At 39.1% G+C, this 27422-nt stretch overlaps 1 protein-coding gene across 1 annotated transcript in view; it reads left to right on the forward strand.

Moving 5' to 3' along the window:
• The window catches only part of otog (otogelin), a 53493-nt gene extending 31851 nt beyond the window's left edge, over positions 1–21642 (forward strand). The window contains 24 exon segments of the mRNA XM_077712990.1: positions 801–918; positions 2282–2361; positions 3218–5658; positions 5853–6027; positions 6137–6288; positions 6361–6450; positions 6558–6750; positions 7403–7623; positions 7743–7881; positions 8136–8324; positions 8395–8604; positions 8727–8831; positions 9559–9663; positions 9780–9881; positions 10697–10795; positions 10895–10935; positions 12210–12285; positions 13191–13375; positions 13558–13662; positions 13735–13854; positions 14597–14642; positions 14979–15050; positions 19618–19697; positions 20359–21642. Coding sequence (XP_077569116.1) covers positions 801–918; positions 2282–2361; positions 3218–5658; positions 5853–6027; positions 6137–6288; positions 6361–6450; positions 6558–6750; positions 7403–7623; positions 7743–7881; positions 8136–8324; positions 8395–8604; positions 8727–8831; positions 9559–9663; positions 9780–9881; positions 10697–10795; positions 10895–10935; positions 12210–12285; positions 13191–13375; positions 13558–13662; positions 13735–13854; positions 14597–14642; positions 14979–15050; positions 19618–19697; positions 20359–20559 — 5345 coding nt within the window. The 3' untranslated portion in view covers positions 20560–21642.
• Positions 21643–27422: the final 5780 nt, after the last annotated feature.

Genomic DNA, 27422 nt, shown 5'->3' on the forward strand with positions numbered 1-27422 from the left:
AGTTGCTGTAAGACAGGTGGTGTGATCAATCATTTCTCTCATTGGGGTTTTCACTTCACTCAGCTGTTCATGAGGGTTTGACACTAGGTTTAACTAGTGTCAATGGTCCTCACTGGGGTCAAAAGTCAACACTTTTGGCTTTTTAATCATTGCAGGCTAAAAACAGAACAGCATTTGTCTCCTTGTTAAGGAATAACTCTTTCTTTTATGGGTCAACAGCAACAACAACAATACACGATCATAGTAGAGTGTCTTATTCAACTCAGACTCGGGTTGGTTCGCGGGCCGCTTTAACGTCTACTTGATTTCACGTTGGGCGGACCATTTTAGATATAATATTTAGATTTTTTTGTTTTACAAATGGATTAAAAGAACTGGATTAAAAGCCCTGATTACTTCGTTTTTTAATAGATCTAAAACAATATTTATTTTAGCTTTTTTTTTAAATATATTGTTAGATTTTACAAAATGATGTTTGAACTAAAAAAAACAGAAAAAAATGTTTAAAAAATGACAATTATTGATTTAAATGGAGAAAATCAGGAAATGGAATATACATCTGTACTCTTCTTTTTAATTTAATCCTAAAACAGAAAGTCAGCACTAGTGATTTACTTTCCCGGGCCACACAAAATGATGCGGCGGGCCAGATTTGGCCACTTTGACACATGTGCTTTAATAGGTTTTGTCTGTCATCTGTGATATGACAGGTTCCAACTTTGTCTGTTTGTGGTATTGGGTTTGTGTCTTGTTTTACACTGACTATAACCTCTCAGTCAATGTTTTAAACTTTACATTAGGCTGGGGCCAGGATGCCCCTCCTCATCCTCAGTGCCAGTGGAGATATGACGCCTGCGTCAGACCCTGTTTCAAAACCTGCAGCGACCCATCATCAGAAGCCTGCGTGGCAATTCCACAGTGAGAATTTTTAATTTTCATTTACTCTGTCAATCAGAAAGATATTCTTGTTCCTGTAATCTAAGAAGGCAGCATTGTGGAATTGTGATCAGCAAGTCTGATGGATGGCCTTTTTACAAAGCACTTGGGTTTATGAGTGTTTGACATGGAGGAACCTCAAAGCACAGCATTGATCTGGTGCAAAAATTCCCCATTTTGGGCAGCCTAGTCGGAAGTAAAATGGAGTGTTTTCCTTCTAATTAATCTGTAGCGGTTTGCATGCTGAAATTACTCCCCATGCTCTCTCCTATTGGATGCACCATCTGGAATTGAATATTTTTTTCAGTTTGATGGTTCCTTGTGGTGACATAGTCACCACATTGCGACAAAGCATTTGGCCCTTGTTCCCACGGGGCACACACATTAAATCGGTCTGTTGATAGCTCTCGTCACATAGCTCAGTGCAGTGTGAAAGGGCCTCATCAGTTAAAAAGCATGCATTTTTAGCCTCACTAAACGCTTAAACTTCTCCATAGGTTTGATAGTAAATGCGTGATTGTCTATATTTGTATGGGTTAGGTTCCCTAGTCAATTGGCACAACATCCCGCTCAACTGTGACTCTAATCTTTGATGGAAAAGAAAAAGTGAGGCTAATAAATTTTTTTTCAATAAAATTCATTCATTATGTAATGAGCTTTGCATACTCTCCTTATTGCTTATGGGACAGCAGAAATAGCTCACAACTCTATTAACCCATACATAGATAATGACACCAAACAAGTTTTCAAGCCACTGTTATCTAGGTTTCTGTAAAATATTACAGTAAATAATAAATAGACCTACCGCACCCCCTGTTACCCTTGTGAAGATAAGGGGTATGGAAGATGGAATAATGAATGTTAAACAGATTATATTTAGGCAGCACAGTGAGGGAGTTGATAGCACCTCCGCCTTCCAGTTCTGAGATTGAGGGTTCAATGACTAGTAGGTTCTGACCTTCCTGTGTGGAGTTATCATGTTCTCCCTATGGTGCGTGGTTTATTTTTTATTCAGGTACTCCGTTTTCCTTCAACATCCCCAAAACATGCATGTTATGCTGGTTGAACTCTCTAAATTGTCCCTACCTACGAGTGTGAATGTGTCTTTGTCTCATTGTACCCTGCCATTGGCTGGCCACCAATTCATGATATCTCCTGCCTACTGCTCTCAGTAGTGTGATAGCCTTCAGCACCCCTGCCACCCTTGTGAAGTTAAAAAAAACAAACATAAAATGAATGAACAAATGAATGGATTATTATTCATTTACCGAACAACTTTATCCTCTTGAGGGTCCCAATTGTGCTTTAGCCTGTATATCCTTATGTGCTGTATTGATTTGTGCAGAGTGGAGGGCTGCCTTCCTGTCTGCCCCACACACATGGTCCTGGATGAAGTAACTCGTCGTTGTGTGTACGTGGAAGACTGTGAGTAGAATCTTTAATTATTTTCTAATGAAGCCTATATTGTTGTCATACACTCTGTTAGGCCTGGGTGATATGACAAAAAAATGTTATCATGTTAAAAAACATATGTATCAGTCGATTGATAGTTGAATAGCCCGACGTCCGGGTGTTGAGCACGTCGGCCTCACAGTTCTGGGTTGGTGGCTTCAATCCCAGGTCAGTTTGCATATTCTGCGTGCGCTTGTGTGGGTTTCTCCGGGTACTCTGATTTCCTTCCCGATCCCAAAAACATACAGAAAAGTTCTGGTTGAACACTCTAAAATGCCCAGAGGTATGAATGTGAGCATGATTTGTTGTCCGTCTCCTTGTGCTGTGGTATTAGCTGGCCACCGATTCAAGGCTCCGGGACCCCCGGGATCCTTGTGAGGGTAAGCGATTCAGAAAGTGAATGAATATCGATAATTATCACAATAACTATCACATCTTTTGTCTACTAAATATGAAACTTCAAACTTCGATGAATAAATAAATAAATGTCTCTTCGTTAATGCTAAGTCTGATAATTAATTAGCTGTTCCTCACCATCTTATTGGTCTACTGAATGCTGGTCTGAAACTAACGTTCATGTTGAATCAGCGCCCTCATTTTATGTGTTGCAATTGCAGTTTATATTTCACCTTTTATAAAAAGTTTGTATTATTATTATTGACAAATAATATTTGACAATGATTATCATTAGCAGTTTATCGCCCAGGTCTACCGTATGTATTGACAATTTGATTCAAGCACTGAAATGACCTATCAGCTGTAAATCAAAATCTGTGACTACAGAATGCAATCATCTGTTCTCTCTATAACATGTTTTCATGTTTTTTAGGTATTAAAGCACCAGTTATTCTGCCCATAATTCGGCCCAGTGCATTGCCAAGCTCTGAGGCCGTGTCTACCACAACAAAAGCGGTCCCACTCCAGAAAACAACTGGTCCACCACCCACTACTCAATCTACTCCTATGACCAACTTCACCACCACTGTTCGTCCCATGAATATGTCAACATCTTTTTCCACAATACCACCTATTACTGATGCGTCAACTCAACCAACCGTACCATCACCTACTTTACGATCTGAATATTCCACAACAGCAGTGGCTCTTGGAACATCGAGCCACACTGTAAGGCCTGATGTGGTTAAACCTCAGTCAACTCTGAAAGTGACTGAAAAGAATACAACTACTCCTCGCCACAGCCCCTTTGAATCCAGCACTTTAAGACTGAGCAGTGATCCCTTCGCAATTACTTCTCTCTTCTGGCTAAGTCCCCCCACCAGGCCTACTGAAACCCTCCAGACTCTAAAATCCACTCCCAGAACAGCAGTAACAACCAGCTCGACTGGAAGGTCAACCTCCCCCTCTCTGCGAGCCACGGAGGAAATCACTGGAGCTAGATATTCAGAAGCGATGTATTTGCAAGGAACCACTCCTCATACAATGTCAACAGTGACACAACAGACCACTAGACCCAGATCTACTGAGACTACATACACAGTATCAAGGAGTACAAAAACTTTGATAGACGGGAAAACTCCTTTTTACCCAATCTCACCCATATCTCCAAGTATACCAGTTACAGCCTCTTCAACCACTTCCTTATTTTTTACTAAACCTCACATGAAGACAGGAACAACAGTCAGTTCCTCCAAGACCTCAGACACGGTCACTTCAATTAAACCCTCTAAAACTAGCATGACAACACACTACTTTAAACCAAAGACAATAACTCTTCCTGTTTCTGGGCTCACCACCAGGAAGGTACTTTTGACCACCTTACCTCCTCCTAAAATACCCACATCAACACCGGTTCAGGTCACTCTGTCTACAACTGTCCACAGTCCTACCTCTGTTGCCTCAGACCGGCAACCAACAGCAAAGCTCACAACCATACCCGAATATACGTTGTCCAAAAAGACTTCTAAGCCACCTTCAAAGCTTACAACCATCATTTCTGGATTTACTTCCACTAAGTCTCCAACCTTAAGATCTCCAGAGGTGGCCGTAGTCAGCACTGTGGCCAGCACCCCTATTTTATCAGCAAAATCAACTGTTGGATCTGTAAGCCCCAGAGAAACTGTTGTTCCCCCACAATCACCAATCTCCACCACTCAGACATCCCGACCATGGCATTATTACCCCCATTTCCATACTTCTTCTATCCATTTGTATATTCCCACAACAAAGACAACACCTAAGCATACCTCTCAACCTACTCCACATGTGGTCAGTTTGATTAAAACAGACTTACCTAATCTTCCAGAATCAAGTACAATTCTCACATCTGCTGTAGCAGTTACGAACACAATCACACCTTCTAAGACTTCATCTCAAAGGATGTCTACTACAGAGGTTCCAACCAAGATGCTAACACCAGAGCCCCCTCTTAGACCCGATGTTCCTGATACTTATCTCACTACAAGTATGACAAAACCTATCATTGGCCCGATCTCACCAAAACCAGTTTCTGCACAACCAGCGACAATGACACCACATCAATTGACTAGTTTAATTGAGCTTACAGGCGTAACAACTGCGTCAATTCATTTGATCTCTCTACCTCAAACAACTACTTCTACTTCAACACCAATAAAAGTAACTTCATCAGATAAGGTCACCACACAGCTTGTGTCAACTATAAGAGCTACAAATGATGAAACTACTACAACTGGAATGACAATGGGCACCTCGATCAGGCCAACACAGAGTATTCCAGTGACATCAAGAGTCACACCTGAAAGCAAATCAACGAAGAGGCCAGTTGGATCTGGAGTAACTTTGGAAACCAAACCCCTGGCCGAGACCACCCAACCAAGTCTATTAACAATTGACACACCACAACCAGACAAAACCAGTGGATTAGGAATTTCTTCTCCAAGTATATCTACATCAAATGAACCATTGATTTCAGCAAGCACACCAAAAGCTAAAACTGAACCTGCAGCCACATCTTCAGTGATCTCACCTCCCATGCCCGAGTCAACCATACCAATCTCTCACCTGACAACCACAGAGTCAAAGGCAACATCAAAGACTTCACAATCTGTGGTGCTTTTAGAACCTGATATAGCAGTGCAGACTTCTAAATCGGGTATTCTTACTTCCGGTATAACCTCCTTCCCTGAAACCAGAAAGGTTCCAACGTCGATGGCAGAAAGGTTGAATCATACCAGTCTTGGTTTAACAAGACCTTTTGGAGCAGTGGAAAAAACTACGCCTACATCGGATAGCATAACCTCAATGAATGTATCGTTCACAAGGGCATGCACGGTGAGTTAACGTGATGTTAATGATAGTCATGAGTGTACATTTTAATAATTTTATAGCATTGTGTTTGATTGAATTGTCTAAAACAACAATAAGAAGTCGAGAACCCAAAATAAAACATAATATTTAAACAGTTTTTGGAAAAAAAATATAGTCAAACTTGCAATGTTTCTCATCTTTGTTTGTGTCAAAATTAGCCTCCATATGTGGAAATCGTTGATGAGTGCACCAAGTTCATTTGTGTCAACAATCAGCTCATCTTGTTCAATAAATCCCAAAGCTGCCCATTCTCGCAGCCGGTAAACTGTGGTTTGCTCGGCTTTGCCATATTGGTCAATGGCGACAAATGCTGCTCCCAGTGGGACTGTCCATGTAAGATAAACATTAAAGGAATTGATTCATAAATAATCCAATACTAAGCAGGCATGTCCTCTCTGTACTATAATATTAAGTATATATTGTGCGCCTGTTTCTTTTCTAGGTCGCTGCTCTGTGTTTCCAGACTTGAATGTGATCACATTTGATGGAAACAGTGTTGCCATCTATAAAGCCGCCTCCTTTGTAGTGACACAGCTACCCAATGAGACAGTAACTGTTATGGTTCAGGAGTGTCCTGTTGGATCACAGTCAAGGGTGAGCTCATGTGTAGTTAAAAAACATGTTCCCTATCATTCACAATTTGAAATATGAATGTCATTTTTAAAGCTTCCGTGGAATTTCACCAACCTATGTCTGGTCGCCCTCAACATCACTCACAATTCCAACCACATCATCATCGATAGGCTACAAAGGAGGGTAGGATTTTTTTCTTTTCTTAAATGTCAGTAAGTCACGTGAGGGCAGGAAGGCTCCAGCCTGAAATCAGTTATTTAACATTAGCATATGAAAACTTTTGCCCTCAGCTCTATGTGAACTCTCGATATGCCAGGCCTCGTTTCAAAAAGTTTGGGTTTGAGATCTACGATACGGGCAACATGTATCTGATCCGAAGCCCAGCTGGTCTCAAGCTCCAGTGGTATCACAGCACAGGAATGATGGTAATCGACAGTGACAGCCCCAGCTCTGGCAAGAACCTACCCACCATTGGCCTCTGTGGTATGAACTCTCCTAAATCAGCATGCACAGTATTTCCAAATGTGTCTATTAATATAGAATAAGCCATCTCCATTTCACACCTAACTCAAATCCCAAAGGTAAACAAAAATAACCCCATCAAATTGTATTTCTTTTTAATTGAGAACTGTCACCCAAGTCCTTGACCGACACATAATGACCATGTAATCTCAAGTAATCTTTTCATGATATGCCTTTTTGGCTACATCTAAGCATCACAATGTATTGGGTTTATTTATGAATTTTGAGAGAGAAATCTGACTAAAAAGCCCTCATCCAGCTACATTTGAATGATTGAATCATTTATAAGACCAAAATTATTTTACACTTCTCATTCCTTTGTAAATAGTACTAGTTGTTACTTTGATTTTTCAGTAGAACATGAAAAAAACATAATCTAAAAAAATACCATATACATGATCATTTAAATAGGAAAAGTACAAATTTATAATTCTATTTGAACCATACTAAACCCAACCAATTATTCAGTCTTTCACCAGTTATTGTTTTGTCTGCCATTTATCATAAATATTGGTCAGCAACATACCACTTAGTGTGTAGACATAATATTCAAATTTAAAAAAAAAGGTGTCTGTGCATTGGCATCGAGAATCCATTTACTCTTACCCTTTAGGTTTCTGTGATGGAGACCCAACAAATGACCTGACTTTGGCCAACGGTACCACTGTGGGAAGGAGTGAAGCGGCATTACTCTTCATCGACAGCTGGCAAGTTCCCAATACCACCAGCTATGTCAGTCACAATCGACGGAGAGACTACAACTGCTCAACCACTGACTGCTCTAGTTGCTTGGTTATGCTACAAAAACCAGCCTTTTTTCCATGCCATGCCTTTGTAAGTTTTTAAGTCCACCAAGTCATTCCTTCTGAACTGTTGGATGTTTTACCACATTAAGAAATCATCTCGGAACCAATTAGCAAAAATGTGTAAAAGGACGCTTTTATTTTACCAAGGTCTCGCCAAGCACCTTCTGTGAGGTTTGGGTCCAAGATGTGGAGTATGTGAACAACCAGTGTGTGGCACTGGCTGCCTATGTAGCCACTTGCCATAAATTCAACATCTGCATTGAATGGAGGAGACCGAATTACTGTCGTAAGATTAACTCCCCGTGGGATAATGATTTATTTTTGTTACTGTAGATTTTTTGACATAATTAATTACCCATTTGCCTTTCATTCTGTTTATAAACAGGAGGTATTTGAAAACTATAGATATAAATGTTTCTACCCTGCCTAAAATAAATTTTTGCATAAAGAAAATAATTAGTACTCGGAGCTTCCATTTTTTTTCTAGAAGCACTTTTCAGTACATTGACCTCGTAACAGTTCTTGCCTCTCATCTTGTAGCCTTCATTTGTCCTGAAACGATGCGTTACCAAGCATGTCTGCCAGCCTGCACGTCTCAGTCATGTCCTAATCAGGATTTTGACTCAGACCCAGACCAGTGCTCAGGCCTAACCGAGGGTTGTGCTTGCCCGGAAGGAATGGTACTTCACCGGCCATACACTTCCCTTTGCATTCCTCCCAACAAGTGTGGTAGGAACCACTTACTGTAAATTGCTCTGTATGACAGAACGTGAGTTGATTAATTGAGGTCTTTGTGTAGCCTGCACTGACAGTTTTGGAAATCCACGTGCACATGGTGAGCTATGGAAGGCTTCAAAGGCCTCCTGCTGTATGTACCGTTGTGACAAGGACACCGTTATCCCTGTGGAGTACAACTGTTCCACTGCGGTGACGCCTTTGTGCCAGCGAATTGGTGAGGTGGTCGTCAGCCTGGCAGATGACAACAGCTGCTGCCCACTCAAAATATGTGGTAAAGCCGGGGAGAAGCTTTGGGTGTCCAACACATTATAGTGTGGATATCATCTAGTTGCTTATGTGATCAATCATCGAGTACAGAGTAAAAAAATGAAATTATGTCATTGTATTTTTCAGTGTGCAATCAGACTCAGTGTGACTACCTGCCTCCTGACTGTAAATATGGTGAGAAGTTGGTGTCATACTACAGAAACAACTCGTGCTGTCCAAAATATGTTTGCGGTAAGTACGCTAGGCTCACCAGATAAAGTTTATATTAAAATGGAGATCCTATTCATTTTTATCAATTCAATATTTTTTGGAATGGCCATCATAGCCTAAAGCACGTTCGGCTGATTTGGCACTTCTTTCCTTAACCAGAATGGTGCCATAATTGGAGTCAGTATTTTTTTTATTTATGGCCTCATGCTAGAGTTCATGTACAGTAATTCTATGCTTTAAAACACTCACTAAAGTGTTTTGAAATTGGGAGCAAATTTAAAAATAGCAGTCTATTTTTAAATTGTTGTTGCCATTTGGTCTGTATAGCCTTTATCCATCTCTCCACTCTATTCCATTTTGGTGTTCATCAGCTTCAGTAAGAGATGGGGTACCACATCCGAAAAGCGTTTTTTTGTTGTTGTTGTTGCCGGGAATCAAATCGCAAAGAGTGTAATGCTCTCTCTTCCCATGTCAATGTATATTTTATGCTCATAAAGTGTCATCTGAGGTGTGCAAGGTCTGGTCTCTCAGCTACGAACAGTTTGCAATTTGAAACTCTGCCTGGGCAACAAAGCCCCAGAGAACACTGAACGGACTGCCAAAGAAAACAGTCAGTCAGATATTTGTAAATGAAGCAAAAGTTGAATTAGCGGAATTGAATTAAACACAACTGTTTTGCATCCAACCAGGGTAAAAAAATGTCTTGGGTTTTTACCGAAACTACAACTGCATTTTCCATGGATTACAGAGTGTGATCCCGCAAATTGTGAGGCAGAGATTCCCACCTGTAGTAATGGCCAGTCTTTAATTTCAACTCGAACTCAAGATAGCTGCTGCCTGACTCACGTCTGCAGTAAGTTTGAAACCTTTTAAGCAAATACATTTTATAAAAGTACATCATCATGACAATTTTCTACTGTAATAATATGTGTCATACAGTGTGATTAAGTGAGTGTGTGTTTCCTGTAGTGTGTTCTTCTTGTGTGAACACACTTCCACTATGTCAGGATGGTGAGATTCTGACAGTCAACCAGAACAGCACTGACCACTGCTGCCCCTCCTACTATTGTGGTCAGTACATGCAAGCATTTATATAGATCGTAACAAAACATTACTTTCAGCTTTTTTTTCCTCAGTTCAGTAGAACACCACCAAAGGTATTAGACATAGTGAACATTCACACAAGTATATGCTGTAAGGAAGGTTGTATTAATTATTAGTGTTTGAAATGACTATTTGTATATTGTCATGTCAAGTCAGGTGGGATTATTCATATTGCGCTTTAAACACAAATTACACAGTGTAATTGCATCCCTTAAATCCACTGAGGTCACAGAAAAGTATTCTGTGAAACAAGGGGGAAGTACTATTATTCCCTGCTGTTTGGCTCCCTCCTCAAGATATGTAGAATTTTTGCAGGTTGCAATAAACTCTCAAGTTATTCGAGACAGTAAGGTGTTCCTCAATTTTACAAAAGCTTGCTTTTATTCATTGGTCTTGAAACCGAAATTGCACTTCTCAAAACACCCACATTTTGACAAAAGCTAAAAATTGGTCTATTCTAAATGTTACTTGTTTCAGTCCAAATCCTATTGAACATATTTAGATGGAGGTGAAACATCTTCAGGGCATTGGAGAAAGGTCTGCTTCATGAATTAATTCTGTTAATTCTGTTCAATCAAATTTCAAAAGCACTGTGTGATTTTGTTTTTCCTTCCTTCATTATAAGCCCACTTACCACAAGTAAATTAGAATTTATGTCTATTAGTCTCAGAGTTAAATTAGCTTAATTTATTATGTAGTCTTTAGTTTTTTGTATCTATTTTTTTTCTTTAATTACCAGTGTGTCTAAAATGAATGTGTGTGCATGTGTGTGTATGTTTTAGTATGTGATCCATCCAGGTGTTCTCAACTAAGCTGTCCCTATGGGATGTCAATAGTGTCAGTGTCCAGCACAGATCGTTGCTGTTCCAAGCACACATGCGGTACAACATGAAATATATATATAATATGCAATTATTAGTCAGCCGTAGCGTTTTAATTGTTTCATTTTTAAAAACCTCTGGCTTAATTAATGTTTTCAGAGTGTTCCTGTGACAAGATTACACCTCCAAAATGTGAACTGGTATGTTGTCATTCTTGCATTTCTGCCTTTTGGTTTCACTCATCTATTTTAAGAACCAGGTTACATTTATGAATTTAATCATTGTTTACGTAGTATCATATACAAAACACAACACAAACATTTTCATGCCAGTAGTGACTGTCTCACGTTTTGGAATTGGGCTGGGTTGTGCCAAAATTGGCGAACTGGTGCAGGGAGGATTTGTCCATGAAGTCATGTCTGATGCAAGAACAGTTATACTCCTCAAGAGGGGATCTATGTTTCAGAGCAAGGTAGACTGCTTATATTGTGCACGAGGCACAGGCAGACAGATAGGTATCTCAAACTTCTTGTTATGTGGACTTTAATGTGTTTCACTCATGAATACATGAACAGTGTATGTCAAAACCAATTTTGCCCGATTCTTTTAGTCGTCTTTGTTACATTTATAAAATCCTACCTCTGGCCATGACAAAGATGAGTTGAGAACTGAGGGTGCAATTTCAACTAAACGAACAAAACAATACAACAAAGTATGTTAACACAAAAGTTGGAATTAAAAAATGATGGGACATGATGCTGTGGAACAAAACATGTTTGTCCATCACCTCAAATCAAAAATGTATTTAGATTAACTATACTATGTTGTAAACTTGGCATCCCGGTGGTGTTAGTGGTTGGCGCGTTGGCCTCCCACCTCTGAGGTCCTGGGTTCAAATCCAGGGCATGTTCCTCAAAGTGGGGTTTGCATGTTCTCCCCTGGTCTGCGTGGGTTTCTTCCGGGTACTCTGGTTTTCTCCCACATTCCAAAAACATGCATAAGCTGATTGAACACTGCTAATCACACATCTGCCGGGCCGCCCTATGTTGTTAACTTGTTTATGATTATTTATTATTTAACGTGCCTGTGGATGAGTGGTTAGCGTGTCGGCCTCACAGTTTGGGGGTCCAGGTTTCGATCCCACGTTTGACCTCCTGTGTGGTTTGAATGTTCTCCCTGGGCTTGTGTGGGTTTTCTCTGGGTAACCTGTTTTCCTCCCACATTCCAAAATCATGCATGGCAGGCTGGTTGAACACTAAATTGCTCCTAGGTATGAGTGCGAGCATGAATGGTTGTCTTATTGTGTCCTGCAATTGGCTGGCCTCGTCCCCGAAATCAGCTGGGATTGGCTCCAGCACACCCACGACTCTGGTGAGGCTAAGCGGTTCAGAAAATCAATGAATGAATGAATATTATTTTACTTAAATAGCTGTCTGTGGTTCTTTTAATGTCACTTTTTATATGTTTTCTGCAGGGAGAGGTTCCTCAATCGGAGGAGACCTTCCTCTCCGACCCACAAAACACATGTGCCTGCAAAAGATACAAGTGCGGTGAGTGTTACAACATCAGAATGATTCACATAGGCTTGAAATACTTCACAGGATACATCAGGTTATGAAGAAAAAAGAGTGATGGACCTCTGCAACTTGACAGTTGTGTCACTGTGCTGCTGGATTGAATCCATCCAAGACCAACCAAGTGGCCATTTCACTACATCCTCACGCACAGTTAACATTAAACAATTGAAAAGTTTCAATCTTACAATGAAATTGATTTGCGATTGACCATGACCTTATATTCCAACTTATAATGAATGATATGTCTTCTTTCTCTGTAAAAACTGCAAATTTTTTATGTTCAATACTCCAATCTCAGTGCCCTCTAGAAATGCTTAATATCATCCTCAATTTCAATACCATCACTCAGTAATTAAAATCATAAAAATATGCAACAAAATTAGAGGTAGAGAGCAGCAGTCCTTTCCCAATATTCACCATTAAGTCATAAAAAAGTGCATAGATATCAACTGATCTCCGCTCACGTCTGTATCACTGCATCCCCATTACATCCTACTACAATCGAGTCAGAGCTGTAGGCCCCACCCGCACAGCCATTTCTACCTTCCACCCTCCATCAGACCACTTCCTAAATTGTTGATGGCTGCACCAGATAGTAGCTATGATTGTTTTATGTTGCTATTGTTTTTAGTTTTCATCCATATATTTATGTATTGTCTGTCGTGCAAATTGTCATGTTTTAAGTTACTGTGCGTCTGTTTCTGTGAATGAAGTTCCTAACACATGAATTAAGTGAATTGAAAATCAGTGTAGCAAGTTAATTAATGTTTTTTTTCCATGAGGGGATTTGGTATCAAACTGGGGAATAGTTTAGCCAATTCATTTTCTATCTTACACTTTTATTTCAACCCTGCATCACTGACTCCTTCTATGTGCAGTGAGAGAAGCAGTTTGCGTGTACCAGGGAGAACGACATGGGGTTTTGCGCCCCGGTCAGACCTTGGTGGAACATCTCGAGGATGGCTTGTGCTACAGCAGACACTGCAGCAAAGTCCAGGACATGTTCAGTGGTTTTCATGTACTACGGACCACCAGCACCAACTGCTCTGCACTTTGTCAACGCGTAAAACATCTTACTCACTAATCTACTTGAACTCTTAAATCAGTCTCAAAGTTTAAAAAATGGTCACTTGAAAAATGATTAAATTAAAATGTATATCTTTCTTCATATATTACATTACTGTTTGTGACATGGAAATGTTCCTGCCATTGTCATTCAAATTGATGCCTGCGTTTCTGTTGTAGAATCAAATCTACATTCCTACAAAAGACCAGTCAACATGCTGTGGAGTTTGTAAGAATATATCCTGCCTTTACACTCATGAAAATGGGTCAACAATTCTTTACAAGGTTTGCATTTAGAGTCTGTACAGTCATTCACTTTATTTTGTGAAATCATAGATGATATGATTCTGCTTTCAGCCAGGGAAATCTTGGGTATTCAATTGCCTGAAGTTTCAATGTGTAGACATTGTGTCCGGCCCGACAATGGTCTCTTATCCCTTCAGCTGTCCCCCCTTCAACGAAACGGAGTGTATGAAGGTTAGCATTATTAAATTCAAAAATAGAGAATAAAAAAAGTTGTTATCATTGTTATGGCCATTGCCATTATTATTATTATTACTGGTACCAGTCGGTATAACCTATGCAAAGAGGGGGTTATGAATGATCTTTTTTTATGTCTGTGTATTTGTGTTCAAGATAACAAACTAACATATTATTTTACTACATAGTAATTATGTTTGTGATATGAAACCAAAGGGTTGATTCAATTTTAAGGTAATTTGGTTCAATGACCCAAGAGGTCAGAAAAGGATTTTTGTGAGAAAATGACAACAATTAGCATGTCAGACTCAAATGTGCAATGTCTGTACTGTGTGAGGAATGTTCATACTTAACTTCCAAAGACCCAAACTCTTGCAAGGCATGCCGTTTTATTTTCTCTTTGATATTAAGGCTGATTGGGAACCTATGAGTGTAAAAACTAGAATTATCTTTTTTGCATGATGTCCACATGCCCTTTTAGTCTAAAATTTAACATTGTAGGCTTTGACAACCAAAAATTTGATGTCCACACATGTGAACACCAGGTCATAGGAGGTTAAAGTGAATGACCGACCACTCTTCCGCATACGTCTTGATTTTGGTGGAGTGCTTCTTTAGTCATTATTTGATTGGCTAACGAACGTTTTACTAAATAATGAACAGTTAGCACGTTTCAATGAGGCAAACTATCTATTTGTTGTGGTGATTTATTGCCTTTGGATATTTTTTTTGCACACAGATTGGAGGAACTATAATAAGTTACATGGACGGATGTTGCAGGACATGTGAGTATGTGATGTTAGAAGAGAACAGCTATATTAGTTAGTGTAGTGTAGTGTAGTGCTCTAGGCTGCAGCTGACACTCGCCAGTCACCGAAGCATCCCTCCAAATCCATCATTTTGTTGTGCAGTCTTAAAATACCTGCCTCACAATCAAAATAATTTCTTGTTCTTCCATGATGACTAAGTATTAAGCTAGCTTCGTTCAGTGTAATTTTCATTTAAATGAGCACTGTGCTGTTTTTAAAGTAGCGATTACTGAAAAGTACCTAAAAATATTGTGAGTCACTCAGTGGTTTACGTATGTGCTGCAGTTTACCATCCTGTACAAATCCCACCAGGTACTGGATTGTCTCTCATCCCTTTCCCTGTTAGCTCCCTGACTCCTACAGTAAACACAAACTGTGAAAGAGGTATCAAAAATCATTAAGATTACCAGTGCTATTGTTGATATTCAACAATGTACACCCTACCTTCATGATCTTACTGATATAACACACTAAATATTAAATTGCTACCCCCTGGCCTTAAGCAGGACAGTCCTCTCAAAGTTTTACTGCTAGAAACACATTGACAACAATTGCATTCAACACAATGACAACAAAATATTTTCTTATACACTGAACCCCAGGCCATGGCAGGGATTATGTGTTCTATACAAGATCAATAAAATACCACAGCATTGATAGATTATTAACATTTAAAAGCACGTTTGGTGATTACTGTATTTTCTCTCATGTAAGGTGCCCACGTACAAGCCACACCCTTAAAACTGCATTAAAAACATTGAATTTTACAATTACTCGTGTATAAGTCGCCGCCTGATTCACAATTTTCACCTCCGTATTCATGGTTATAATAGGGAGTACAAATGTGTTACTCTGAAGGGAAAATCTTAAGAAAAATAATCTCACGTGGTATTTCTGAGATACTGTATGAATCCAAAGCACAATATTAGGGTCAATATCATAAGGAAGTTAGTAATTCATCCAGTAATGGTGGTTTTCTTACTGCAAAACAGCAAGTAGCCAACAAATAGTCAGTGTTAATTTGCCGACAAGAAAAAGAGTATAGCAACGCTGTAAGTCTTGTGAGCATATAAACTGTACCCTTTATTCAGTCATATTTTTTTTAGTTACGGATATGGCTTATACGCGAAAAAATACGGTATAAGATTATTTCTGTTATGGCTGTGGATTTTTCTTCCAATGACAGGGGTAGCAAAACTCGTCTTTTCTATATTTGCCCTGAGGAAGGACCACTATTGGAGATTTTTTAATCATTAACTCTTAATTCTAATGCCCAGCTTGTTGTAGCACAGAGTTTTAATGCATCTCTAATTTTGGACTGTAGATCGTGAAAAATCTATAAAAATAACCTGGGATTGAGCAGCGGAGTCGACAATGAACTACCACATAGGAGGCATTCATTCCACAGTATTTCTCTTGAAACTTTCAAAACAACATAAACAACCAAACTATTGAATTTATTTTACACAGTAACAAACACATTTATTGCTTATGTTTAAAATAAGCAATCTCTTTAGAGGCCAAACAACAGGTTCACAATTGAGAGGACTGCAACATCTACAGCACATATGGGTGCCCTGCCTTCTTGCAGAACTGTCCACAAAACTACACTCGCCCCACATTTAGCACTGTCTGGGCAGTGCATTGTTGATTGCCAACAATGTGCTGTTGGTAGAGGTCTTGTAGTTAGCCCTAGATGTCTGCATGCCTCCATAGATGATAGTGATGGTCTTTTGTAGTTGTGGGCAGTTTTTCATGTGGCTGCTTAAGGTTTGCATCCTTTTGCATGGTTTCACCACAATTTATGGTATGTTGGGAGATAAAAGCCGTTAAGAACTCTGATGGCCAGTTCCAACATAAATCTATCGAGCAAGATGCTTATTTGATTTGAAATATGCCAACATATAACCAAAGAAACATCAATACTTTATTGAAAAAAACAACCATTAAGGCTGGCAAAAATTTGACACTTACCAAAACCATTGCAGGAAACAAGCAGAATACATTGCAAAAAGAGTTAAATATAACAATAAAAAATTGAACTTCAAGTCGTTTTTGACCTTGGTTTCCACATTTTAACTGTTCCAGTTTGTGCAGAATTTTCATTCAATGCATTCCTGATTAAATACTTGTATGACTTGTATATAAACAGGAGGGATTAGAGTACCATATATTTTGGACTATTTGTTGATTTGGGCAAAAAATGCACAATTAAAGGGGAAAAAATGACTGGAGTGTCCCATTTTGTGGGAAATTTTATTTGATAAAATATTAAACAAATAACAGATGTCATCTTTGTTTAATATAAGATTTAAAAAAAATATATAGTATAATAAAAATAAGAATAGTGGCAAAATCCGGCTCAATAAATTTTTTTACAATTTTTTTTTAATCATTAAAATTTTTGGGTAAGCCCTTCTCAGTTGTTGTTATAAATTCAGGTGATGCTACGGGTTTGCAATGATGACCCCTCATGGGATAAGCCAAAAAAGTCCACCCACTACCAATGTGAATCAATCTACACAGGCCTAAAGCCCAGTTAGTGTTCATGTAAAAATAACGTGAAATTATTCACTAATGTGTAAACATTTAACACATTGTACCCCCAGCCAAACTATAATAAATATAAATAAATAAAAATAACAACAAAAAACTGTGGCTTTTAGTCCAGAAAATACGGTATGAACAAAAGCAAAAAAAAACAACCAATATGTCATTGAATGCTATACTAAGGTATTGACATTTTAAAGGAATATGTCAATGCAAAACTCCTTTCCAAGTGATGTCTGTCCCCCTCGTGGGAGCCTAAATCCAACTGACTCCCACGTAACCTGAACCCTGACTGTGTCCAACTCTGAAAACAAAGGAGTTCACAGAGTTGATTCTGCCTGATGACTGCTTAGTAACAGTATATTCATAGCTGATCCTTCAAGGTTGAATTGTCAGTTGTATATTAAAAAAAAAAAAAAGTTATTCTTGTGGGGTATTTTAAAATAGCATAATCATATTAGTGATCATGTACAAAAATATCTCATCTCATTTTCTGTACTGCTTTGTCCTCATTAGGGTTGCAGGGGGTGCTGGAGCCTATCCCAGCTGACTCCAGGCCAGAGGTGGGAGACACCCTAAATCGTTGGGCAGCCAATCGCAGAACACAAGGAGACAGACAACCATGGACACTCACCCCCATACCAATTTAGAGTGTCCAACCAGCCTACCGTGCATGTTTTTTGGAATGTGGGAGGAAACCAGAGTACCTGGGGGAAACCCACACAGGCCTGGGGAGAACATGCAAACTCCACACAGGTGGACTCACTTGGATTTGAACCCAGGACCCCAGAGCTGTGAGGCCGACACGCTAACGACTTGCCTCACCGGGTCGCGATATGTACAAAAAGATCTCTTGGGTTTTCATAACATCAATATTAATCCAACTTTTTAAGGGGTTGTTCAGATACGTCACAGCAAATGCTTGCATTTTTATTCATCACTGAGCGTTTGAAATTGTTCATGTTTAAGTACAGACAATACTGCAGATTCTTATTAGATGGCCTCGTTTGACGTGTCAGTAGGTTCAAATACATTCAGTACATTCACAACTCGGATAAATGTGGCTCTGGCATCATCACTCAAGCGCTTTTAAACACTGACAGCGGCTGCAACAAAGCATTCGGTGCTTTCTTTCATCCTTCTCAAAATTTGCAAACTCGGTTAAATGAAAAAACAATCTAATTTAATGCATTTTTTGCCTGTATTAAGTGTCATTGCTGTTTGTGGTAAAGATTCAGTTAAATTATCAGAATTGACATTCTCAAGGTTGTGTGGTTCAAACACTGCCAAAGCAACTCTATCTTATTCGCTTGTAATTTTTATTTTATTTTCACATCACCAGTTTAGGCAACACTCACTCAGTTATTTATTTGCGTAAAAACGGATATCATCCCAAACCATAGTTGTTTCTTATAGCAACGTTATGACTTTAGAAAACACTAAAAGAAATTCAGAAAGACAATCCTGATAATCACTAAGTTACTTTTTCAGTCCAATAAAGGCAGGGAAACTGCCAAATTACTTAAACCTGAGGAGGGAAAATACATCATTGAGTAAAATTGAATTCCAAAACCTAACACCATCAAATTTGATCAGCTCATTCAGTTAAAAAGGAGTGATCACACTTTGGTGAGCTATTTCTCCAATGACACTGACCTGAATCAAGGCTCCAACCCGAGAAATATCATTTGAAACAATGTATTCAAGAAGGTAAATATGACACTGCAAAACAAAACTGGTTGATTGTTCACAGTTAACTGTTAATAAACCTTAACCAAGCCCAAAAAAAAGGTGAACTCAATGGGCAAATACAAGGACAAAAACCAAATTGACAAAAACCCTTCAGACTATAAGTCGCAACAGCCAAGTAATGTACAATTAAGAGGACAAAAAGTACTATATACACGTCACAATTTAGGGAGGGAAATTTATATTTAATCAGGAACTACGAACCAACATACTTTAAAGTAAATATAATTAAATTGAGAACAATTGGCTGAATAGGCATCTGCTAATGTAAAATTTACAGTTCTTTTTTTTGGCAACTATAGCATAAATATAATGAAAAATAATGCTATTGGTGGTCAAGAGAGGGGAAAAAAAAACACAAGTCACACTTGTGTATTAGTCGCCGGCCAAACTATAAAAAGTGCGACTTATAGTCCGGAAAACATGGTATATATATTTTAACGTATGTTGGACTTCCTTAAATCCAGGATCTAGTCTAGTGCATGATTCAAACATCAGTGCTCTTCTTTACCCTCATCTTTTTTATTTGTATTATATAGATTTTTTTTTTATCCCACAGTCTTTTTCCTCTAAGTTTGCTCTCTCCCAGGAGAGAATTTGAGGTATAATTTCCTAACATTTGGTTTGGTTTGCCTTACCTTTTTGTGAACAGGCAAAGAAGACGGGAAGTCGTGTCAGAAGGTGACAGTACGGATGACTATCAGGAAGAATGACTGTCGCAGTAACAGACCGGTAAGGCTTTAGTCAAATAAGGAGTTTGAAGTCAGAATCGAACATGTAGTACATCTGTATTGTAAAATATTTATTATGAGGATATGTTTTCTGGTAAGCCGCATCATGGTGTAGGGTTTCACCCATTGACTTGGGTGCGGTAAGGCGTGGGCTCGATTTCCGCTGGTTGCGGTATGATTGTGAATGCGAAAGGTTGTTTATCTTTTTGTGTACCCAATGTCTGATTGGTGATCAGTTTGGGATAAGCTCCGGCAACCCCCGCAACCCTTACGAGGATGCGCAGTATGAAAGATGAATCTGATCATTTTCATCTCATTTTATGAACTGCATTATCCTCATTAGGGTCGTGGGGGGTGCTGGAGACTATTCCAGCCGACTTCAGGCCAGAGGCGGGGGACAGCCTGAATTGGTGGCCAGCCAATCGCAGGGCACAAGGAGGCCAACAACCATTCACGCTCATACCTAGGGGCAATTGAGAGTGTCCATTCAGCCTACCATGCATGTCTTTTGAATGTGGGAGGAAACCGGAGTACCCGGGAAAAACCCACACAAGCCCGGAGAGAAGGAAGATGAATGAATTAATAAATGTCTTTTGGTCAAGTTCAACTAATGTTTTTCTGTGTCATTGATACGGTCGTTGGTGGTTGCCTCTGTTTTTCAGGTGAACATAGTGTCATGTGATGGGAAGTGTCCATCTGCAAGCATCTACAATTACAACATCAACACGTACGCGCGTTTCTGCAAGTGTTGTCGGGAAGTAGGACTGCAGAGGCGCTCTGTACAGCTCTACTGCAGTGGCAACTCCACGTGGGTCACCTACAGCATTCAAGAACCCACCGATTGCTCCTGCCAGTGGTCCTAGAGTGCCTATTGCAATCCACTCAAAGGTTTAAGATTAAGAGGAGAGTGAAAAATGAAAGTTAGAAATTCACATGATGGCTCTAAATATACCAAAAAAAATGTTGCTACTCCGGCAGGGAAGTTATGCGTTTCGAAGCACCGGGCTGCCAGCTGTAAACACATCACGCGTTTTGACCTTTGAACTTTGACCTCTCGGGGCTGGAAAGACAGATGTACTACTTTGCAGGAAAAAATCGTCACATAAAAAAAAGAAAATCGTAAGACTATAAATACAAAATAAAAAAAGATATACATATCTAAATTCTGCCTCTAAAATTCAATATTCTCATACCTAAATTGTCAATCCCCACAATAGCTTTGGCACAAGTATTACTCCGTCCTGTCTGATACGAGCCACACAAGCAGAAATCGAACCCAGGCCACCACGACAGCAGATGGAAACTTTGATTACTGAGGCACCACCGGACTTGTCTCTGTAAAGGGATTTCTACAAACACCAGTAAAGAGAAAATGTCAAAGGAAACCATAAAATGTTTTGTTTGCAATTTGATTTGATGAAGGTTGTTAAGAGTGCTGTCCTGTTGTGTTTACAATTATTTAAAACATGTGTTTAATGTAGCTGTAGAAGTAGCTCGTTTGAATTTATGCATTCTAAAACATTTCTGAAAAATGCCTTGTCCTCCTTTTTATTTAACGTCTATATTTTTGTAAATAGTGTTCAATTATTTTAGACACCAGGTTCATTAAACTCTCACTTACACACATACTATATATTTGTTATAAATACATCTATTTGTATTATTCTTTATACTATCATCTTTTATATTATATTGAAATAATGATTGTGAATTAACAGAAATGACAGTCTAGCGCTTTATTTATTTATTGGGGATGGGCAAACTATAAATACTATTTTGCACCAAGATAAGCATTCTAATAAATAATTGCAAATGTGGTACATTTACCTTTCAAAAAATCTGTTGAAGATGAAATCTTACCTTAATATTTTTGCTTCTATATTCCAAATCCTTCCATCTGAACAAACCTTTTGCTGTTTACATTAATTCCAACAATATGTGTTGAAATGCTTTGTATGGTACACCATTTGTAATAAAGATTTTCCCTCAAGAGACGTGTTTACTTTTGTATCTTTTACACTGCATACATAAATTTTCTATCTTTGACCCCAAATGTGAAATAAGTTATATTTTTAATTCGACCGGAGGTTCGAGGCTCCGAAGGGTGAGTAAAAAGCGCAGTTTGTTGCAATATTCTTTTCTTTTAAAATGAACTGGTTAAGGAATAAAATGTCTGATACTGTTGACCTTTCACAAATGTTACAACTTCCTTTTTATATATAATAAAGCAACATTTGAGATACAGGTAGATGATGTAAGTACATTGCAAAGTCTAAGTAAAAATTATTCTGTTCCTTGCATGCAGTCCACCTGCCCCCTAAAGCTTCCTGTGTGGAATTAGCATGTTCTGCCCACACTTGCATGGATTATCTCGGGGTACTCCAATTTCTCCCCACATCCCCAAAACATGCATGTGAGGTTGGTTAGAACACTCTAAATTTCCCCTAGGTATGACTGTGACCATAAATGGCTGCCTCTCTTCTTGTGCCCTGCAATTGGCTGGCCACTTATTCAGTGTATTACCCACCGGATTCAGTTGGACAGGGTCCAGCACCCCCCACGATCCTTGTGAGGAGATTCGGTTCATAAAATGAATGAATGAATAATGTACTTAGCCTGACATTGCACATTTAATATTTTGTCCTTGTCATGCAAAACAGTTAACACACTCACACCCATACCTAGGGGCAATTTAGAGTGTCCAATCAGCCTACCATGCATGCTTTTGGAATGTGGGAGGAAACCAGAGTACCCAGAGGAAACCCACGCAGGCCTGGAGAGAACCTGCAAACTCCACACAGGTGGACATGACCTGGATTTGAACTAAGGACCACTGACCTGTGAGGCCAAGGCATTAACCACTCGTTCGTTAAAACTAACTTGTAATGGTGCACTCCTGGAATATTTGAATTAAACATTGTTTCTCTATAATCTTGGTGAGCATGGTTGCATGAAGTTTAACGACATATTACGAAAAAAAACACTGTTGAAGATTTGACTAAACTGTAGCTGAAAATCACATCTTTGTATAAGAATAATTCAAGTGAATCTTGGGAAATGTTTTGAAATATTGCAACATTACAGTGAATAGCTCATTTGTCAATGTGGCTGAAGATGAATGCAAGAATAAATGTATTACATTTTTGTTGAATTTGCTCATGTTTTTACTTAAATATTAATTTGTTTTAGATTAGTACGTGTTGTGTTTCTTTTTTTCTCACTGGAAACAATGAGTTATTATCTTATTTTAGATCCAAAGCTCAAGTTCTGTGTAGAAGTTGGGTTCAATTCTCTGTATAAATTCTCTGTATTGATAAAAAGCTAAAAAAAAAACATCATTTAATGTTGTTACCACATCACTCATTGATCTTTTCTACATCATGTCTCTGCAGGAGTGTGCTGCCCTCATGTACCCCAATGAGAAAAGGAAACATCCTAACTGTAAACATCCGAATATCTGACTTCCCTAATGAGAAGGCCAGACCACAACCTCAAGAGAGAATAGTGGACATTTGTCCCCTGATAAGGAAATAGCGTAATGGCATTGTCACAACAGGGGGGGATGGAGAGTGCAGGTTGAATTGTTTTAACCCTCGACCCCTTGCAAAAGAGCATTACGTGATCTGTTCTCAAAATCAAAGCAAAAGGAAAAGTGTCAGGGTACTGATTACCAATATTACAAACAAAACTGAAATAATTCCAAGTGTTGCCGAGGATAGATGGGTGGGCATCATGAATTGCAGATGAAGTAGTTCTCATGGCTTCATCAGGCCGTGAATTTCAACTCTCACTGGGACGATTCGCTATGTGAAGCGGTTGAGGTGAGCTTTAGCACCTCCAAATCTGAGACCATGGTCCTCAGTTGGAGTGGGCATGCCCTCTGTGGGTCAGGGATGAGGTCATTCCCCAAGAGTAGGAGTTTAAGTATATTGGGGTCTTATTCCTAAGTGAGGGAAGAATGGAGTTTGAGATCGAAAGGCAGCATCTGCAGTGATGCGAACTCTGCATTGGTTCATCATGGTGAAGAATGAACTGAGCCAAAAGGGGACTATTCATCCTCACACTCAAACCAAGAAGGGAATTAAGAGTCTTCAACCAGCCTACCATCCATGTTTTTTTTTAGAAAACCCACGTAAACCTGGAGAGAACATTCAATCTCCAAACAGTGAGAATTGACCTGGGATCAAACCCTTGACCCCAAAACTGTGAGGCCAACGCGCTAACAACTCTCCCACCGAAAGAAACAATGAAATACATATTAGATCATTAATGCAGTCAATTTCAATACATTTATATGCAGCACGTCAACATTTACTTCATTATGAGTTAAACATTATATTATAGCTCTTGACATGGGTTTGCTAAGTTTTGTGAGTAAGTATTAACAACTAGAGGTTGCCTACATTGAAATGAGACTCATTTGATGACGTGGATAGATCCGCTGACATTATCTGCACTAAAAAGAAATATGTTAAAACAATCTGCATTTGTCTGCATCCCGGTAGTCGAATCACATTCTATTTGAGTACTTAGTGACACTTGGCCAACCACATTAGAGGTCAAACTCCTCACCTACACCACAGGAAGCAATAATTCAAAGTCAAAACCGTGACATTGTTCCACCTGTCAGGAGAGGAAGTTGTACACTTGTCCAAGTAAGTATAGTCTTTGGGAGGTCATTTGGGAAAAATAGCAAATCATTTTCAAATGTGGCAGCATGACCAACAAGATTCCTTCCTTGCTTTGATTATCCAAAAATGCAATAAAAGACAGCAAAGGAATTGAGTTGAGTGATGAAATTATTGGAGCCCAATTGTTATAACTATGAAAAAGCAACTTGGTAAATAACACTGCTACCTAATTATTTAAGCGTTTGGCAGTGATTCTTCTGCACTTAAAAAAATACAAAAGAACAAGAGAAATAGCAAATTCATCTCCTCTGATCTCATTTGACCTCATTTTCTGAACTGCTTTATCCTCACTAGGTTCGTGGGGGGTACTGGAGCCTATGCCAGCTGACTTCAGGCCAAATGCGGGGGACACCCTGAATTAGTGGCCAGCCAATCGCAGGGCACAAGGAGACAAACAACCATTCTCATGCTCACATTTATACATAAGGGCAATTTAGAGTGTCCAAACTACAAACAGTTGGACCGACTTGGATTTGAACCCAAGTCCCCCACTGTGAGGCCGACGCACTAACCACTCATCAGCCCGCCGCCAAGAAACAGCATATTGTATATTGTTATTATTTTTGTAAAAAAAATGATATGCTGTGGCTTTATTAAAAATAGAGGCCTATAAAAATCCATTGTTCAATCTTGATGGTAGTCATGCAACAAAAGGAAAAAAAAAGTAATCTATTAAAATCATACTGCAGCTGGCTGTCCACCAACCGTTGTGAAGATAAGCAGTTCAGAAAATAAATGAAATGAAATAAATGAATGAATAATAGAATCACAGTTATATGAAACATAATCTGATCAAATTTTAGGTTGGCGAGGATGCAAATGCACAGGTGTATTATGGGTCTTCCCAAAACAAAAAAAACACCTGCAATCAAACGTTTTGAGAAACAGTGATAATTGGTGGGTAGGAAAAAAGTTAATGCTGCCAGCTTGAAACCACCAGGCCTGAATTGAACTGAATATTTCCCATTTTCTCATACATCCTCGTTGTTTCGTTCATTCTTAATCTATACCCGCTTATCTGCCCAGTTGAGTATGGGCAGCAACAAAGATACACTCGGAATGGCTTACCAGCTAATCAATTTATTATTTAGAATGTGGTAGAAAAATGCCCCTTTAGAAACGTCGACCAAAACAAAAGAAATCCAGAATACTGTCCATCTGGATTCCACATCCATAATTGTCCATTCCCGTGCCCTTTGACATGATATCAGAGTTTATTGGAGTCTTTATGGTTTCCTCATTTGGACTTTGATGGTCAGGTTGCTGACATGTGAGCGAGGAAAAGATTTAATGTTTGGCTGTTTTCACATTGTCTGACAAACAAATAGTGGGATAATTTATGAAAGGGGACACCCCGGTGGGGCAAGTGGTTAGCGCTTCGGCCTCACAGTGGGAGACCTGGGTTCAAATCCAGGTCGGTCCACCTGTGTGGAGTTTGCATGTTCTCCCCGTGCCTGGGTGGGTTTTCTCCGGGTACTCTGGTTTCCTCCCACATTGGATCTCCATCAATTCAGGGAGTCCCCCGCCTGGTGCCCATGGTTGGCTGAAATAAGCTCCAACACCACCACACTCTTTGGGGAAAAAAATAATGAATTATACAGGTGTATAAAATAATAATAATTTAAAATAATTAACTAATCAATAAGAAAAAATATACTAATATTTTTGTATAATTAATATTACCATTTAAAAAAAGTTTTGTTTAAATTACATTTCGACATGTTAAAAGTACAAAAAGTCTCTGAATACTTTGGACAACATTGTTATGTTATTTCTAATCAATGAGCATCAATGGGAGTATACATGTAGAGGAGTCTAATGAAAAATAATTTGATTAAAGGAGCTTGAGTTAGTCGCGTCTCGACGACATGAAGCTCCCTTGGTGCGTTCGGCACTCAGCTCTCTCAACAGTAAGGTTTCCGTATTTTCCTCACAGCTTAGCGGAGACCCATATGCACCCATGGTTCCCTATCCAAGCTTTAAAAGCTTGAAGATTCAGGAACAGGGTGGTGACCAAAATTAAAAAAAATACTTTTGAATAGCAGTCCACTGTAGAGACTACTGTCTCTGAAAGGGTTACATGGATGCATGTTCTACTAAAAATCCTGCACAGAAATGCGGGGGAGTATTGTTCTCAAGCATCACACTCATCCATGTATGATCAGCAGTGGTGAAATTCACATTCCAAAACAAGAGACGGGAAAAAGAGAACTAGAACCATTTGAGAAACATCAACATATCAGTAAGGATGACATGTTGATGAGTGAATCACTCCCATAAATGAACCATTAAAGTAATAGATATTGGTAAGTAAGTTTCGATATTATCACTCAACTGCAGCGTAAAGAGTTCTGCTGCTTCTCAACTAATATCGACCAGTGTAGTAGTATCCAATTGTCCAGTTTCAGAACTAATTCAACCAGGAATTGAATAGTGTAATGGGTATGACAGCTACGTCTAATAGATTGCCACCTTCTCGTTATAACTCAACAATTCATAGCGTGAATGAGTCTCAGGGTAGGAGCTGAGCTATTTCATGATAATACCCGCTGAAGCTCAAAGGTCACTAGTCTTGAGTTTCATGAGCTGCTAAATTTAAAGTTCTGCCCAATAAACTGTAAAGAGATGTCCTTTTCACCATGTATCACCAAACCAAAGCTGTTAAAACATCAAGCTCAAGTACACGGGACAAATTAACAAGACACTTGAGGTTGCTTAAAGAACCTAAAGAGACCATTTATTTGATATTTAAGTCAACATTTTGCAATGCAAAAGAAAACTGGGAAGAAAATGACAGCAGATGAGAACTTCAAACACACACTAATGCTTTAAAAACTGAGACCTGAGTCAACCCGTGAGTTTATGTCGTGTCACCTGTTTATACAAGTTGCCTTAAACTGTTGTCCAGGAATGACCCTCACTGGGGGGTGTTTGTCCCGCAGATCAAAAACCAACTTAGGTGCTTGTGATCTCATGAGCGGGAGTGAAACACTAAGGCCGCATGTTTTTGTGTTACTGTCCAGGGTAAAGGTGTG

This window comes from Stigmatopora nigra, chromosome 3 (assembly GCF_051989575.1).
Source record: "Stigmatopora nigra isolate UIUO_SnigA chromosome 3, RoL_Snig_1.1, whole genome shotgun sequence".
Taxonomy (NCBI): domain Eukaryota; kingdom Metazoa; phylum Chordata; class Actinopteri; order Syngnathiformes; family Syngnathidae; genus Stigmatopora; species Stigmatopora nigra.